The sequence below is a fragment of the Selaginella moellendorffii genome, unplaced genomic scaffold (genome assembly GCF_000143415.4).
Source record: "Selaginella moellendorffii unplaced genomic scaffold, v1.0 SELMOscaffold_14, whole genome shotgun sequence".
In the NCBI taxonomy this organism is placed as follows: Eukaryota; Viridiplantae; Streptophyta; class Lycopodiopsida; order Selaginellales; family Selaginellaceae; genus Selaginella; species Selaginella moellendorffii.
The window spans coordinates 1,784,193-1,798,025 of NW_003314275.1; the positions used below are offsets into that span (position 1 = coordinate 1,784,193).

A 13,833-nucleotide genomic window follows, 5' to 3' on the forward strand; every position below is an offset into this window, starting at 1 on the left:
CTGGTTGCCATTCATTTTTTCACGAATTCGAATCCAGCTGATCAGAATGTCTTGTTCCTGCTCTTTGACGAGCCATGGAGAATCAAGCGTCGCGGCTAGTACCACCACCAAATTCTTGCACAAGAGTTCTTCCACCACAAAATCTGGATGGACTCGCTTGAAATCGCCCAGAAAATCAGGTTTGTCCTCAACGTGCTCGACACGCGGGAGGGTCGTGTGCGACATCTCCGATTACATTGGCGGGGATTTGCTGCGCTTCGACAGGGGCAAATTCTACAAAGATGTGGAGAAATTCGGCTCCATTGCCATCTATCCTCCTCCAGAGGGAGGCTACGAAGGGAGGTACGCAAACAAGCTCCAAATGGAAGGCTACCATATCATGGCCATGAGCGCCAAGGGATTGGGAGACCTCGAGTCTTATCTCACCAAAGTTCATGGAGTTCGCCCAGTAAGTTAGAATTTAATGTAGAAGTTGTTCTTTTCTTATGTATGTTTTTTTTTTAGCCTCATCTGGGGAAGCAAGCGATTTCAGTGTGGTATTTCCCTCCCGAGATCGATTATAGATTGTCTATGCTTCCAGAAGATTGCAAGGGCCTCGTTCTATGGCTTCTCGAATGCGAGGTAAACAAACAAACAAGAAAAAAAACAGAGTGGATTCTTAGCTCTAGATACTTTTTGGAATTTGTGCTTGTTTCTTAGGTGCTGTCCAAGGCAGAGCTCCAGTTTCTAACTTTGTTGCCTGCGCTACGCCCCAAAGTCCGGGTCATTGCGGAGTGTGGAGGATGGTAACTTGGATAGAATCGATCTGGATCAAATCTAAGTGATGCTAAACTTGCTTTTCCACAGGCGAAAGTTTGTGTGGACACCTCTCAAGAACATTGCCGGGACATCGGTTCCAGACGAATCCCAAGTTTCCAAAGAGATTAGCAAGCCTTTGGTGCTCGTCCCAGAGCAAGGCAAGGATTTGGTCGCCCCAGATTCCTCCAGATCGTCGCCCGAAGCATCAGCACAAGAGCAACAAGAAGCAAACACCCTCTCATCTTGATCATCTCGAGATCTTCCAAGTTTCAAGAAACTCGTCTTCCCCGTACAAACTTAGACTGGATTGGATGATCGCGACAAAATGCGGATTAGAAGGATCAAACTGTGTGTTCTCCTCATCTCAATCATTGACGGTATAGTCCAAATTATGGAAACAGTTGTCTCCATTCCACCGTCCAAGCAAGAACCCTAACCTTGAAAAGGTGACAAAGCGTAAATCTAAGGAATCTCAGCGACATGCTTCCATGTTTTGTGGCGCATTGCGCGGGCCAAGACGTGCCCGACCCGTCGGTCCGGTTGGTTGGTTGGCCATGCATGACATTCGGACATTGGTGGCACGAACAAAAATTTAACATGCCACGCTTCTCTTGGCGTTTGTAACCATTGTTCCATTTTTCTAAGTTGATCAAATCCAAGCTTGGTTTGTTTGTATGTTTCAAGTTGACCTAACATCTTGATCTAGATCCCAAAGGATTGAGGGGTGCATTGCATCTAACCCATAGTTTTATCGATTTGGGATGGTTATTCTCTTGGCAGAAGACAATGTCACAAATTAGCTGGTCTCACGTTTCCAAAGGGTTTGTTTTGTGTGCTTGGAATTAAACAAATTCGAGCGCGAATGATTGTAGCTTTGAATGCAAGCTAGATCGATCCATTCACACTACTCGAGTTTTAAAATTTTCGTGGCAAAGGTGTGAGGGCACGACGAAATATCCCACAACTACGTGGGAGAGCCCTAATTGATCTTTACCTGTTTGAAAATCTCACGAGAAATTTCAATGTGAGGGAATGAAAACCATGACACACATGGTTTTGCTGGGGCAAAATTTATGGGAAGTTGACGGACGAGAGGGGGAATTATAAGTGTACGGATGGGTTCCACTCTGGGGCGCGGCGGGGGTTTCTTTTTGGTTTCTCTTGTCCTTGGGTTTGGGCCACACTGGCCATTTCCGCGAGCCCTAAAACCGGGGTTCTTCTACTACAGGCAATACGCACGGTGGCGCTGGCAGCCCAGCGCTTCGATCCACGCGCGGCGCCCGCGCTTCGATTCCTCCAGTTTGATCCGGTTTCCTCGCTCTCCTGCGCGCCTTGGATGATATTTCGATCAGTCGGCCATCCGATTCCTCCATCTCCCCGGTCCGGATTTCGCGATCCGCTCGCCGTGGATGTGAATTCCTCCTCCTCTCCTCTCTCCTGTGGCGGAGCTTGGAATTCGTCGGGATCGGCGGATCGCAGGGATTTTCTTTCCACCGCTTCCAAGAAAGTGGAATATTTCCCAAGATATGGATTCTTCGACGGCGGCGGCGGCGGTGTCATCGATCCCGCCGGGCGCAGGATCCAGTGTGGGAGTGACAGTTGCAGGATCGTCCACGGCGGAGGAGGATTCTTCTTCTTCCAGGAAGAATTCCAGGAGCAGTAGCGGCGGCGGATCCAAGCAGCAGCAAAAGAAGAAATTCGTGGGTGTGAGGCAGAGGCCGTCGGGGCGATGGGTAGCGGAGATCAAAGATTCGACGCAGAAGCTCCGGCTGTGGCTGGGCACTTTCGACAATGCCGAGGACGCCGCCCGGGCATACGACGACGCCGCGAGAGCTCTCCGCGGCGCCAACACCCGGACCAATTTCAAGCTGCCAGGGAACGCTAGCGGACGATTCTCCAAGGCGACGCGGATGCTCCTTCAGCGCGTCGCGATGAGATCGTCTGGCAGCGAGGCTCTCAAGGAGAATCAAGCCTTGATCGCCGGCGACAACAACAATCCAGGAGCCGTGGCAGTAGCGGGGGCATTTCCCCATGGCCTGTATCATGCCGCTGGTGGATCTTCTTCAGACTCTTCGCCCATGCAGAGCTTCTCTTCGCAGCAAGTCCCCGGCAAAGACAAGCTCGCCGCTGTAGATCCAGGCAAGTCCATAGCTCCTCGCGCTCTCCAGCAGCACCAATTCTACAGCACCTCTCCCTTCGGTGGTGGATTCCAATCGCCAACGCTCGCCACCCAACAGCAAATCCACAGCAAGAGTGTCTATGGGGCGTTCATAGAGAAGCTTGGCAAGGTGCCAAGACCACCACCGCCACCTCCTGCCAAGCACGATCTTCCATACGTGAATGGCTACCACGGGCCACTTGTGTCCGAGAACGAACGCGCTCCTCAAGAGACGACGATGATGATGGAGTTCCAAGACGATCAAGGTGGTGGCGGCGGCGACGACTACATTTTCAAGTCCTACTCCGCCGCGTCCTCGCGCTTCATGTCTCCCTCGATCCGGGTACCTCCCTCCGACAGATACAAAGTGGCCCCGTCCATTCACGTCTACAACACGGCGGCGCAAGCGGCGGCGGCGGCCGCCGCCGACCTGTCCGACTCCGACGCTCTCATCCAAGCTCCAAACATCCGCGGGAGCGAATCGCCCATCATTCTCAACAAGGACGATCCGATGGTCTCGGCGGTCCCAGCGGCGGCGATGGCGATCAGCTCCTGCGACTCGGTCTCTCCCGGCCCCTCGACGCCCAGCTGCGAGGAGGAGGAATCGTCCAGCTTCTGGAGCTACTTCGACCAGGCGCTGTGTGCCGTGACTTGAAAGCGAGGCAGGGCGAGAGCTTTCCGGTTGTGGCCAGCGCACACGAAAGAGGTAACGCGATCGTGCGCGATTTTTATACCACCACTCACTCGCTGGCTCACTCATTTCTCGGTGATCGCAGAGATAGGCAGACATGGAAAGGGAGGAAGTCCTCCAATCTAAATGCCGCGCGCGAGGCAGGCACCCACCAGCACTAGCAGCACTGACCCAGGAGAAGAGGAGGCTTCATTCATGTCGTGCATTCATTCTTCCAGAGACGATCTCGCGAAGCTGTAATTATACAGGCGTGTACAATCCGTTTTGCTTTTCATGTTCCAGTCCAATAAGTAAACACGAGGTTTGCTCATACTTCGCTACAGAGAAAGAAAATCGAACAAAAGTGCCTAGTGCCAACTCTTTTTGTCAGTTCCCTTGATCAAATCAAATCAATCAATGAGTTCTTTCCATGCGAAACAAAAGGATGAAACAATGGGTGAAGCTTGTTAGAGCACACACCAAAAAATTCTCTGGCTTTTACTCTTCCCTTCGCTGGGTCTTGTAAGGAATCAGGTAATGGTACACGCCCCTCTTCTCCTTGTTGTTCTTCATCAGAGATCCCACCGCTTCTTTATTCTAAAGAGGAGCACTGCCTCCTGGAGATTGTTCTGCGGCAGCTGGAGCATCACCTGGAGCTTGCATTTCTTGGGGGCGGACTTGGCACCTTCATCTTCCTTGCCAACCTGCGACGCACAAGAAGAGAAGGAACCGCTCTGTTAAGAGTCTTCCCGTCCAGATAGAATAAGGAAAGCGAAAACGAGAGCTCACCCACGCTGACGCCCAGCTCACTCCCACGTCCGAATCGTATCCCATCTTTATCTTGAAGTTCTCCGTTGCCTTGTGCTTGAATATGGCGCTCCACGCCTCGTTGTTGAAATTGTACATGTAGCTGCGATACGAAAGATTCAATGTAGCTTCCAAACTGCTTGAACTCTAAGCAAGAACCTTAGCTTGTTTGCTTCATCAAACTGCCGCTTGAAAGACACTGCTAGCGCCTGTGACGGCCATGATATCGTGGGGCACAGCGTCATCTCCTCATCCTGCCATGAGATCACAAACGTCGCAGTCAAGCGATTTAAAGTGGGAGGAGATTTGCTTACTTTGAACTTGTATTTGAGGGAGGCATTCTCTTCCTTGTAATCCGCAACGAAGACACCGCTCCCAAGTGACGCACCAACGAAGCCGCTGATAGATAAGGCCCGCGCTTCGTTCTTCATCTCGTCTTCCAGTTTGATCTCGCCATTGGGAAACGTGAAGCTTAGTCTCGGCTGACAAAGAAAAGAATAAGTACTTGAACTGTCAATGCCAATAGTTCTTCCGAGTTGCGAGACCTTACCCGGGATGTGGGGGGAGTTTCGGTAGCAATCTCGGCCTTGTATCTCGAGTCCTTAGTCGTTGCGATAATTCTCAGCTCGCCTTCTTGCGCCTGGAACTCTTTCGTCAATCTCAAGGCATGGCACGATCGAACAGACCTTGACGTCCTGCATGTACTTCGCTTGCACATATCGGCCCAAGTTTGCAGACATTGTGACGAGCGCATTCTTTTCTTCGTAGTCGTAGAGCACGGAGAGATACTTGGTCACCAGCCCGAGCAAAGGATACCGGAATTCTCCCGAGGGGTCTCTCTGGAACGAGGCCTTCAACTTTGCCATGCCATTAAGCATGCGAGCCGTGACTTTGTTCACCACGACGCTCGCCTCACTGTCATACTCGGATGACACTTTCATGGCCATGATCCTCCGCCAGTCATCCACGTCTTTGGACGCTTGCAAATCCATCCTTGGGTGTGGCTGCAAGGACAACAGGATAACAATGTTGATAAGAAACTGAAAGAACAAAGGAGAAAATGACGAAATTCCATCCCAACACGCCAAGAACCAAGCGATGGCCAAGAAATCCACAAGAAAATGCCAGACAAAGCCCTAGATCTACCAGCATTGCGAGATTGGCGAGCAAGGAGGAGCGAAATCACTTACACCGAGCTGGCGATTTGGCGGAAAAGAAAACCCTGGCAGCTAAGATTAGTCCCGGCGCCCAAGAAACCGGGAGAGATCGCCTCGCCGCGGCGCCAGGATCCGCGCCATCGCCAATGCCGCGGCAGCTCACGATGGAAGGCGTGCTCCACAAAACCCCAGAAAAATCAATCCACGCCCTTCCTCCTTGTCCTCATCAAACCTAAAGTCCCTCTCTTCTTTGCGCTCGTGGAATACAGAGGGGAAAATTCAAACTTTTTCCTCCCTATATTTTAGATTTTAGCCTTTTTCGCATTTTCTTTTCGTTTTTCCGAATAATGACAACCACAGCCAAAAGGAGACATGGAGTATTCATATAATTTACAAACTTAAAGGTGGTGTGATTTATAAATCCTAGGATTCATCGTCCCAGAGATCTTGGAGGGTTTTGTAAGGGCCATTGGTGGCATTGCAAAAGAACCAGCACGTATTCGTTCGCCGCTGGCTGATCTCCTGGAGATCGCGCATGTGTTGCTCACTCAAATCCCACCCAAACACGTCGAAGTTCTCCTCAATCCGCGAGGGATTGAAACTCTTGGGAAGAACACTCGCCCCATTCTGGACCCCCCATCGCAGAGCAACCTGGGAAAAAAATTTAAGAAATCCTAGAACTTAGCAGAAGATGGAAGTTTTTGGGCTTGTCCCGTCTTTGCTTTGGATTCTAAAAAGAAAAGTTTGAATTTTTTTTCTTACCTGGGCTGGAGTTTTGCCGAGCTTGCGAGCTATGGCATTGATCACAGGGTGGTGAATTACTTCTGTGGTGCCGTAGTACGTGCCTGGCGCAGCAAGGGGTGACCACGCACTGACGTGAATCCCCTTGGAGCTGCAAAATTCACGAAGACGTCGCTGCTGCCAAACCGGATGCATCTCCACCTTGACAAGCAACAGTCGTCATTTCTTTTAGTTTAAACACACAAACAATCAAGACAAAGTTCTATTTTCTTCCTCTTTCCTTGTGAAAAGAGGATCAAGAGAAGAACCATCAAGAGAATAAAAATTATAAAGGATAAGAGAATTGAAAAACTTACTTGATCCACTGCAGGGGTGATTGTGGCGTAGCTGAGCAAATCGGTGAGCTTCTTGATGGAGAAGTTGCTGACACCGATTGATTTGGCGAGGCCCAGGCTGATGCATTTTTCCATCTCACGCCAGGTGCTCTGGATGTCCACCGGGAGGATCTCCTCCTCCTTCGGCGGGAGCTTAGTGCCCTTCTTGAGCTTCACCGGGAAATGCATCAGGTAGAGGTCCAAGTGATCCAGCTGGAGCTTCCTGGATCAATGTGATTACATCGAATCTCTCTCTCTTTTCTATACAAGCAAGAAAAAAAAAAGACGAACTGTTCCAAGCATGATTTTATACATACTTTAAGCTCCGTCGCAACGCAGGGATCACATCCTCGGTATCGTGATCGTCGCACCATAGCTTGGATGTGATAAACATCTCCTCTCTCTTGACAATACCACTGCTGAAAGCTCTCGACAGCGCATCGCCAATCGCTGGCTCACTCCCATAGGAGCTCGCTGTGTCAATATGACGATAGCCAATCTGGAAACAATCCAAAGATAAAACAAAGGATTCATGGTGAGCAAGAGAAAGAGAAACACCTTGATTGCATGAAGCATAGCATCAGTGATCACATTCCGGGGCACGGCGAATCCAACGCTGCCGAGGCCGAGCGCGGGGATTGAATCCCCTGAATTGAGAAGGTAGCGCAGGGGTTTGGATTGAGTCGGCATTGCCTCGCCTGAATGAAGAGACAAGGAAAGGATTTGGCGAGGATACTGGAAAAAAAAGGATCTATGAGCGAAATAGCAAGTGGAAGAACAGCTGATTTCTCGATATTTTCTCTTTTCTCCCACACTCTGTTTTTAGTTGGGTTTCTTTTTCCTTCCTCTTCCTTCCATTCGCTCCTTCTACTGTCCAAATCAATCCACAGGGAAAGTACTGGAATATGAATGAATTGGCAGCCAATCCGGGGGATTTGACTCCATGCCTGTGCTGGCGCTCTCGTTTTCATATTTAAGAAGGCACCATCAGCACAAACAAAGGAAGAAAAAACTCATGTATGGCATACTTACAACAGTGGCAAAAAATTTGATCCTGGGATCGGATCCAGGATCGGAGCGCGCAGATGCAGCCAATTTGCCAACTCACTTGAAAGTCAGTGGACGAATCAAAGCCTTTTCTCCCACCATTGTCTATTTTGGTTTATCTTCAATGGTCATGGGAATCAAAGATTTGGGGCTTTTGGATTGTTCTGCAAAAAATTCTCCACTTTTCCACTGCTTAGCTGGGACATGATTTGCACATGCGAGCAAGTCCACCGACCAGAGACTTGCTCAGCCGGATACGCGTGTTTGCAGCACAAAGGGATTTGTCACAGGCAAAACATCTCTACTCCCTTCTCCAACAAAACAGATACTGTCTGGACAAGCTCACCACGAATCAGCTCATGAGAATGTTTGGCAAGTGCGGGAGCGTCGAGGATGCCCGCAAATTGTTTGATCAGATTGACAACCCCGACACAGTGCAATGGAACATCATGGTTACTGCATATGCCCAAAACGGGCATTTTCAGAACGCAAAGTCGATGTTTGATTCAAGCCCACAGCGTGATATGGTTTCTTGGAACACAATGTGTCAGAGTTTTTCGTGGAGTCACAAAGTTGATGAAGTGTCTCAATGCTTGCTAAAGATGCCACAGCACAACGTAGTCTCGTGGAACAGCCTGCTTTGCACATTTGCCCAGAACGGGCATTACCTGAAAGCGCAGGCATTGTTCGTGGCAATGCCTGAAAAAGACGTGATTTCTTGGAACATTGTCATCTCCCAGTACGCGGAGATCGATCTAGATCGAGCAAAGTTGCTGTTTGATCGTGCTCCCCAGCACAGCGTCGTGACTTGGAATGTTTTGATTGCGCATCACTGTGAAGAATCGAAGAGGGTGTTTGATACGATGCCTTGCCGAGATATAGTCTCGTGGAACAGTCTCTTAGACGTGGATCAGGACCAAGAAATCTTTTCCAAGATGCCCTCGCACGACGCAATCTCGTGGATCACAGTCATTGCAGGAAATGCCCGTGAGGGGCATCTGGATTGTGCCATGGATCTCTTCGATCGCTCGCCAAGCCGATCGCTGGCGCTGTGGAACGTCATCCTCTCCGGATTCGCGAGCTCCGGGGACGTGAATCGAGCTCGATCGATCCTCTCTTCCATGCCCCGGACGGATGTGATCTCGTGGAACTCGCTCCTCGCGGGACTGCTCGAGTTTTCTTCTCTCCGCGACGCAGGCGAGCTCTTCACAGCGATGCCGCACAGAAATCTCTCGTCGTGGACGCTGCTCGTGGGCGGATACGCGCAGCACTGCGAAACGCCCCGCCAGGCCGCCGCGATCTTGCTCGAATCGATGCCGCAGTGGGACCTTGTGCCGTGGAATGCCGTGCTCTCGGGGATGGCGCGCGCGGGCGACGCCGCTGGAGCCAAAGATCTCTTTGATCGGATGCCGGATCATCGCAATGCCGTGAGCTGGATCATCTTGTGCGAGCTTGGCTGCTCGATGATCCCATTTGAGGCGTTTGACAAGATGCCCGAGCACGGTACCGCGGCGGTACTCGCCGTGGTGGCCGCCTATGCGCGGTGCCTGCGGTGGGATACCGCGCGGTACCTCTTCGAGACGCTTCCTCACCGTACCCTGGTGGCGTGGAACGCGTACCTCGCGCTGTGCGTCGCTCAGCCAGCGCTGGCCCGGCCCGCCGCGGTACTGGGCCGGATGCCGCAGTGGAGCGCCGTGTCGTGGAGCTCGATCGTGGCGGCCAGCGGCAAGAACTCCAAGCTGGGCATGGATCCCGACGAGGAGGAGGCGAGGTTGCTGATAGAAATGACCGCGGCGGCAGCAATTAATTCGTCCTCCCCCTCCCCGGAGCCGCGATCGATCGCGCTAGCGACGACGCTGCTCGTGGCGCACGCCCTGAATGGCGATACCGCCAGCGCCAAGTCGGTGTTTGACGATACCGCGCGGCGCGACGTGGTGGCGTGGACCGCAATGGTGACGGCTTCGTCAATGGGCAAGGACCCCGACCATGCTGCCGCGGTACACCGCCGGATGCCAGCGTGGAATGTGGTGTCCTGGAATGCGCTCGTCTCGGCATATGCCCAAAACGGGCATACCGCCGCGGCACGCGCAGCATTCGACGCCATGCCCGAGAGAAACCTCCGCTCTTGGAACAGCATCATCGCGGGGCTCGCTCACAATGGCCTTCCGCGATTGGCCATCGATCTCTTCGAGAACGAGATGGATCTACCGCCCAACGAGGTGACGCTCACGACGCTCCTGGATGCCTGCGCGGAGCTGGGCGATCTGGCGCTGGGGATCGCCCTCCACAAACGCTGCGCAGAGCTCGACCTCGATCGCCGCAGCGTCGTCGCCACCGCGCTGCTCGACATGTACTCTCGGTGTGGGCGCGTGGATCAAGCCAAGCGCGTGTTTGATTCCATGCGCGCCAGGGATGAGCGCGTCGATCTCGTGACGTGGAACGCTATGATCGCTGGATTCGCGAGGAGCGGCCACTCCATCGAAGCCCTGGAGCTCTACCGCGAGCTGGAGAAGCTCGATCGTGAGCTCCAGCCCGACGCCTCCACCTTCGCGGCGGTGATAGATGCCTGTGCCAGCGCGGTACCGCCGGCGGTATCCGAGGGGAGAGCGATCCACCGGCAAGCGATCGCGCGCCGGATGGATCACGATCCGGTCGTGGGCAGCTCGCTGGTGGCGATGTACACCAGGATCGGCGGATTAGACGCTGCCCAGCGATGCTTCGATAGGATCACTGCCAGGAACACGGTGGCCTGGAACTCCATGCTGGTGGGATTCGCGAACCACGGCAGCGGCACTGGGGTGATCCAAAGCTTCCACGCGATGCAGCTGGACGGGGCGATCGCGGACGCCGTGACGTTCGTGGCGGTGCTGAGCTCGTGCTCCCACGCGGGATGGATCGTCGAGGCCGGGCAGTGCTTCCAATCCATGGCGGCGGATTTCTTCATCGCAGCCACGCCAGAGCACTACAGTGCGATCGGGGATCTCTTCGCGCGGCTGGGGCAGATTGGCGAGGCGCGCTCACTCATCCGGGCCAAGCCCTACGAATCCAGCGCCGCGGATTGGATGAGCCTGCTATCGGCGTGCCGGATCCACTGCGACGTCGAGCACGGCGCGAGCGCAGCGGCGCAGGCATTCGAATTCGGCGAGCTTGACGATCCCATCGCCGCCGCCAGTGGCACTTGCAAGCTCTTGCTGGGCATGTTCTCCGCCCTCTGAGATTATTCTAGAATATTCTATCTAACTTAAGGGACGAGAGGTATAAAGAAGCATATTCTTGTTTTATTCTTAGATCTGACCTTTCCCACTTTAACCTACCGTTAAGCAAGCTTAAGTGCTAAGCATATTCTACGACGTGACGTGGCAGGATATGATCCGTTCGATAATGCCAAACCAGGAATATTTTCATCATCAGCTCTAATCGGGCACCGAGACACCTTCCAATCAGGCTGTCTGTGCTCGAAGGCCTCCAGAAAACAATTAGCTACTAGCCATGTACAGGAAAATGTTACCTCCTCTAATGTTCTGTGCTTCATCTTCGCGACTCGATTCTTCCTCGTGGATCTTCTTCGTGATCACCGCATCATAGTGTACAAACGCTGGGGTTATTCGTTGCCGATGCCGGGAAGAAGTCCAGCACGATCACGCTCGTGTTGTCCTTGGTCTTGAGCAGACGAGCGTTGCCGACTAGCAGCTGTGCGATCTCTTCGGCGTTCATCGGTGGGAGTGGCATCCGGCCATCGATCGTGGACCGACCGTCCCGAGCCTGAGCGCGCGAGTTAGCGGGGTAAAATACATCGAAGGGAACATACCTCAATCGCCAGCTGAATAGCTCTGATCGGGCTTAGCACGTCCCAGAGCCCGTCGCTTCCCATGACTACTATACCTTTGCTGTCCTTGGTGATCTTGAGGACTTTGCTCACGTAAGGCTCCGCCGAGAAGCAGGATTCTTCCTCCTTGAGGAACTTATCACCCAGAGCCCGTGCTATGTTCATCCCTGGAAAACCAGTCCAAACAGCAAAACAATTTACCAACCAGTGCAAGGAGACGTTTTTAGAACTTACCACAGATGCGGGTTTCGCCATCTTTTAGCTTTCGTCCCATTTCCAGAAGCCGTGCTCTCTCTGTTGGACTAGTAAGCCTATGGTCCTCTGTCAAGACAACCGGCTTTCCTCCGACACTGAAAGAATGAAATCAAGTTCTGGAACTACCATAATCAAAGCAGACACAAACCTTAAAACACACGATGAATCACCGAGATTGGCACATTGCACGAAATACTCCTGACCAACGCTTGACCATAATAGAAGAACTGTGGCTGTGCAACCCTGGAAGTCAGCAATAGAACGGTTACACATTCTGACCCATAGAGCACAGCTACATACAACTCACCTCGTACTCGCAATTCAAGGCTTCTTCAGTTTCTTTGAATGCATCTTTTAAAACTTTAGCCGCATCACATTGAGTTAGGACGTCGATCCTCTCTCCTTCCACCGTAAGAATGTCCGACAACTTCTGTGGTAAAATCCTGTTGTTGAAAAACAAAAAACGAGGCTTCACCATACAGCTCTGGTATACACATTTGAATGAACATACCTGCTAGCAGCTTCGGCTGCTGCAGGACCGCCGTGCCCATCGAAAATGCAAAAGACTCCAAACTGGATGACACAAAAATGCTTAAACCACTGTCCAATGAACACAAAAGTACTACCTGCTGAAGTCCTCGCAGTGGCCACTCACAGTGGCAGACATCTTCCATTGACAATTTTTCCCTCCGAGAAGTCATCGCATCTGCAGCCACCCCAACACCAAATGGCACCGAAGATACAGAGAACTTGGCGTCCTTCGAAGCTGAGAGATGAACCTGCACGAACTCTCGTGTAAGAAAGCAGCAAATAAGAAGATTCCAGTATGATACTTACGAGTATTTGAGAGGTCGATCCTAACGTCAAGACGTCACCACTGGTAAGACCAACAGGTGCGCTTCGACGTCTGCGAGGTCCGGAAATGGATATGGACCTGTGATTTAGGAGTGTTCCATTTAGACTACCCAAGTCTACAAGCTCCCATCGTGAAACCTGAAACGTCTAACGACGATGAGTCCACGTATGAAGCACAAGACCAGGAAACTTACGTCACAGTTCCAGTTTATCACTGCATGCTTTCCGGAGACCTCGGAATCGTTCAACACAAGATCGTTTTGAGAAATCCGGCCGATCGACAAGGCGAGTCCGCCATCTTCCGGCAACGTTCTGAGAAGGCGATTACCCGCCGAAGGCCCAGTAAGAACTTCCAAGCTTATGCTACTACCTGCGTCTGCCAAACCAACAGTGTCAAGATTTAAAAAGAAAAGAAAACAGTGGAAGTCAAAGAAAGCATGCTTAGGCGACTGGCTTACGTTGTGCGCCGGTACCCGACGATGGTAGAGAATGCCTTTCGTGAAAATTCGGAACCACTAGAGAGTCGCGAGAGACGATGGTGGCCGACGCCTCAATCCTGGGTTCCTTCTTGTTCCCAAAGTTTGGGCGCTTGAGAGTCTCTCCAATGGAGAAATCTTTGGAGAGGAGAGACTCATTTGCATCCTACAAGACAAAGAAGAAAAAGAGTTAGAACTTACACACTTAGAAAGAAAAGAAAGAACCAATTACCTCTTCATCGGTCGAGGCCGAGCAGCAACGCCGCTTAATTGCGCACGCCAGGAGGACGATGCAAGGAGCTATCAACACGGCAACAGCAGCGATCAAGACTGCCTCTTTCATGATGGAGTTCCACTCCCAGACATGTGTCCACTACCTAAAAACTCGAAATCCCTGGCCCGCGAGCAGCGATTCACCTCTAGAAACAAGCGCTAAGATAGAATCGGAGCTGGAGCTGGAGCGATATTACGCATTGCGCCTCGCGCCCGTTGACGCAACCAAAGCTGCTCGATTCGGCGATTCCCAGCTACAATTTCCACGTAGCAGAGCCGGGGCCAATGCAGGAGCCCTTGCGGCAGCGCATTTGGCAGCTCCAGCTAGGAGGACGCTGCTGTGCTTGCTATAAGCCCTAAGTCCATGGCGTTGCGAGATACCTCGGATCTCACCGT

General features: G+C 52.1%; 6 protein-coding genes across 7 annotated transcripts; 3 read left to right on the forward strand and 3 right to left on the reverse strand.

Moving 5' to 3' along the window:
- On the forward strand, positions 1 to 1,208 carry LOC9632475 (NAD(P)H-quinone oxidoreductase subunit N, chloroplastic). The gene is made up of 4 exons (XM_002970285.2): positions 1 to 448; positions 505 to 621; positions 700 to 785; positions 847 to 1,208. The coding sequence occupies exons 1-4, from the start codon at positions 47 to 49 to the stop codon at positions 1,043 to 1,045; spliced, it is 804 nt and encodes a 267-aa protein (XP_002970331.1). The 5' UTR covers positions 1 to 46; the 3' UTR covers positions 1,046 to 1,208.
- A 790-nt stretch (positions 1,209 to 1,998) lies between these two features.
- Positions 1,999 to 4,098, forward strand: LOC9631771. Its single transcript, XM_002970286.2, has 2 exons — positions 1,999 to 3,662; positions 3,733 to 4,098. The coding sequence occupies exon 1, from the start codon at positions 2,325 to 2,327 to the stop codon at positions 3,609 to 3,611; it is 1,287 nt and encodes a 428-aa protein (XP_002970332.1). The 5' UTR covers positions 1,999 to 2,324; the 3' UTR covers positions 3,612 to 3,662; positions 3,733 to 4,098.
- Positions 4,027 to 5,848, reverse strand: LOC9631772 (outer envelope pore protein 37, chloroplastic). Its single transcript, XM_002970519.2, has 7 exons — positions 5,624 to 5,848; positions 5,120 to 5,437; positions 4,984 to 5,073; positions 4,748 to 4,915; positions 4,593 to 4,687; positions 4,416 to 4,536; positions 4,027 to 4,330 (listed from the first exon to the last, which is right to left on the reverse strand). Exons 2-7 carry the CDS (start codon positions 5,423 to 5,425, stop codon positions 4,199 to 4,201), a joined length of 912 nt encoding a protein of 303 aa, XP_002970565.1. The 5' UTR covers positions 5,426 to 5,437; positions 5,624 to 5,848; the 3' UTR covers positions 4,027 to 4,198.
- A 111-nt stretch (positions 5,849 to 5,959) lies between these two features.
- On the reverse strand, positions 5,960 to 7,598 carry LOC9632476 (NADPH-dependent aldo-keto reductase, chloroplastic). The gene is made up of 5 exons (XM_002970520.2): positions 7,264 to 7,598; positions 7,023 to 7,204; positions 6,688 to 6,928; positions 6,353 to 6,532; positions 5,960 to 6,241 (listed from the first exon to the last, which is right to left on the reverse strand). Exons 1-5 carry the CDS (start codon positions 7,393 to 7,395, stop codon positions 6,014 to 6,016), a joined length of 963 nt encoding a protein of 320 aa, XP_002970566.1. The 5' UTR covers positions 7,396 to 7,598; the 3' UTR covers positions 5,960 to 6,013.
- Positions 7,599 to 7,967: 369 nt separating this feature from the next.
- On the forward strand, positions 7,968 to 10,967 carry LOC9632477 (pentatricopeptide repeat-containing protein At4g02750). Its single transcript, XM_024675085.1, has 2 exons — positions 7,968 to 9,769; positions 9,887 to 10,967. Exons 1-2 carry the CDS (start codon positions 7,968 to 7,970, stop codon positions 10,965 to 10,967), a joined length of 2,883 nt encoding a protein of 960 aa, XP_024530853.1.
- Positions 10,968 to 11,131: 164 nt separating this feature from the next.
- Positions 11,132 to 13,824, reverse strand: LOC9631773 (protein phosphatase 2C 70). 2 transcript variants are annotated; one of them, XM_024675257.1, is made up of 11 exons: positions 13,397 to 13,824; positions 13,147 to 13,330; positions 12,883 to 13,058; positions 12,671 to 12,826; positions 12,460 to 12,612; positions 12,345 to 12,406; positions 12,141 to 12,276; positions 11,982 to 12,076; positions 11,813 to 11,928; positions 11,561 to 11,745; positions 11,132 to 11,514 (listed from the first exon to the last, which is right to left on the reverse strand). In XM_024675257.1, exons 1-11 carry the CDS (start codon positions 13,505 to 13,507, stop codon positions 11,332 to 11,334), a joined length of 1,557 nt encoding a protein of 518 aa, XP_024531025.1. In that variant the 5' UTR covers positions 13,508 to 13,824; the 3' UTR covers positions 11,132 to 11,331. The 2 variants fall into 2 exon arrangements, with proteins under 2 accessions (XP_024531025.1, XP_002970567.2); XM_002970521.2 differs by having other exon boundaries at positions 12,883 to 13,064.
- Positions 13,825 to 13,833: the final 9 nt, after the last annotated feature.

Excerpts from the sequence above, each read along its gene's own strand:
- LOC9632475 (XM_002970285.2), top strand. The coding sequence starts at position 47 with ATGTCTTGTTCCTGCTCTTTGACGAGCCATGGAGAATCAAGCGTCGCG. Across the intron at positions 622-699 it reads TATGGCTTCTCGAATGCGAG|GTGCTGTCCAAGGCAGAGCT; the intron begins GTAAACAAACAA and ends CTTGTTTCTTAG. Across the intron at positions 786-846 it reads ATTGCGGAGTGTGGAGGATG|GCGAAAGTTTGTGTGGACAC; the intron begins GTAACTTGGATA and ends GCTTTTCCACAG.
- LOC9632477 (XM_024675085.1), top strand. The coding sequence starts at position 7,968 with ATGCGAGCAAGTCCACCGACCAGAGACTTGCTCAGCCGGATACGCGTG. Across the intron at positions 9,770-9,886 it reads GTACACCGCCGGATGCCAGC|CATCATCGCGGGGCTCGCTC; the intron begins GTGGAATGTGGT and ends CTCTTGGAACAG.
- LOC9631773 (XM_002970521.2), bottom strand. The coding sequence starts at position 13,507 with ATGAAAGAGGCAGTCTTGATCGCTGCTGTTGCCGTGTTGATAGCTCCT. Across the intron at positions 12,277-12,344 it reads GCAGCCGAAGCTGCTAGCAG|GATTTTACCACAGAAGTTGT; the intron begins GTATGTTCATTC and ends TTTCAACAACAG. Across the intron at positions 11,746-11,812 it reads TGGCGAAACCCGCATCTGTG|GGATGAACATAGCACGGGCT; the intron begins GTAAGTTCTAAA and ends CTGGTTTTCCAG.
- LOC9631771 (XM_002970286.2), top strand. The coding sequence starts at position 2,325 with ATGGATTCTTCGACGGCGGCGGCGGCGGTGTCATCGATCCCGCCGGGC.
- LOC9632476 (XM_002970520.2), bottom strand. The coding sequence starts at position 7,395 with ATGCCGACTCAATCCAAACCCCTGCGCTACCTTCTCAATTCAGGGGAT. Across the intron at positions 7,205-7,263 it reads CTATGCTTCATGCAATCAAG|ATTGGCTATCGTCATATTGA; the intron begins GTGTTTCTCTTT and ends GATTGTTTCCAG. Across the intron at positions 6,929-7,022 it reads GCGTTGCGACGGAGCTTAAA|GAAGCTCCAGCTGGATCACT; the intron begins GTATGTATAAAA and ends ACATTGATCCAG.
- LOC9631772 (XM_002970519.2), bottom strand. The coding sequence starts at position 5,425 with ATGGATTTGCAAGCGTCCAAAGACGTGGATGACTGGCGGAGGATCATG. Across the intron at positions 4,916-4,983 it reads AAACTCCCCCCACATCCCGG|CCGAGACTAAGCTTCACGTT; the intron begins GTAAGGTCTCGC and ends TTTCTTTGTCAG. Across the intron at positions 4,537-4,592 it reads GATGAAGCAAACAAGCTAAG|CTACATGTACAATTTCAACA; the intron begins GTTCTTGCTTAG and ends TTCGTATCGCAG.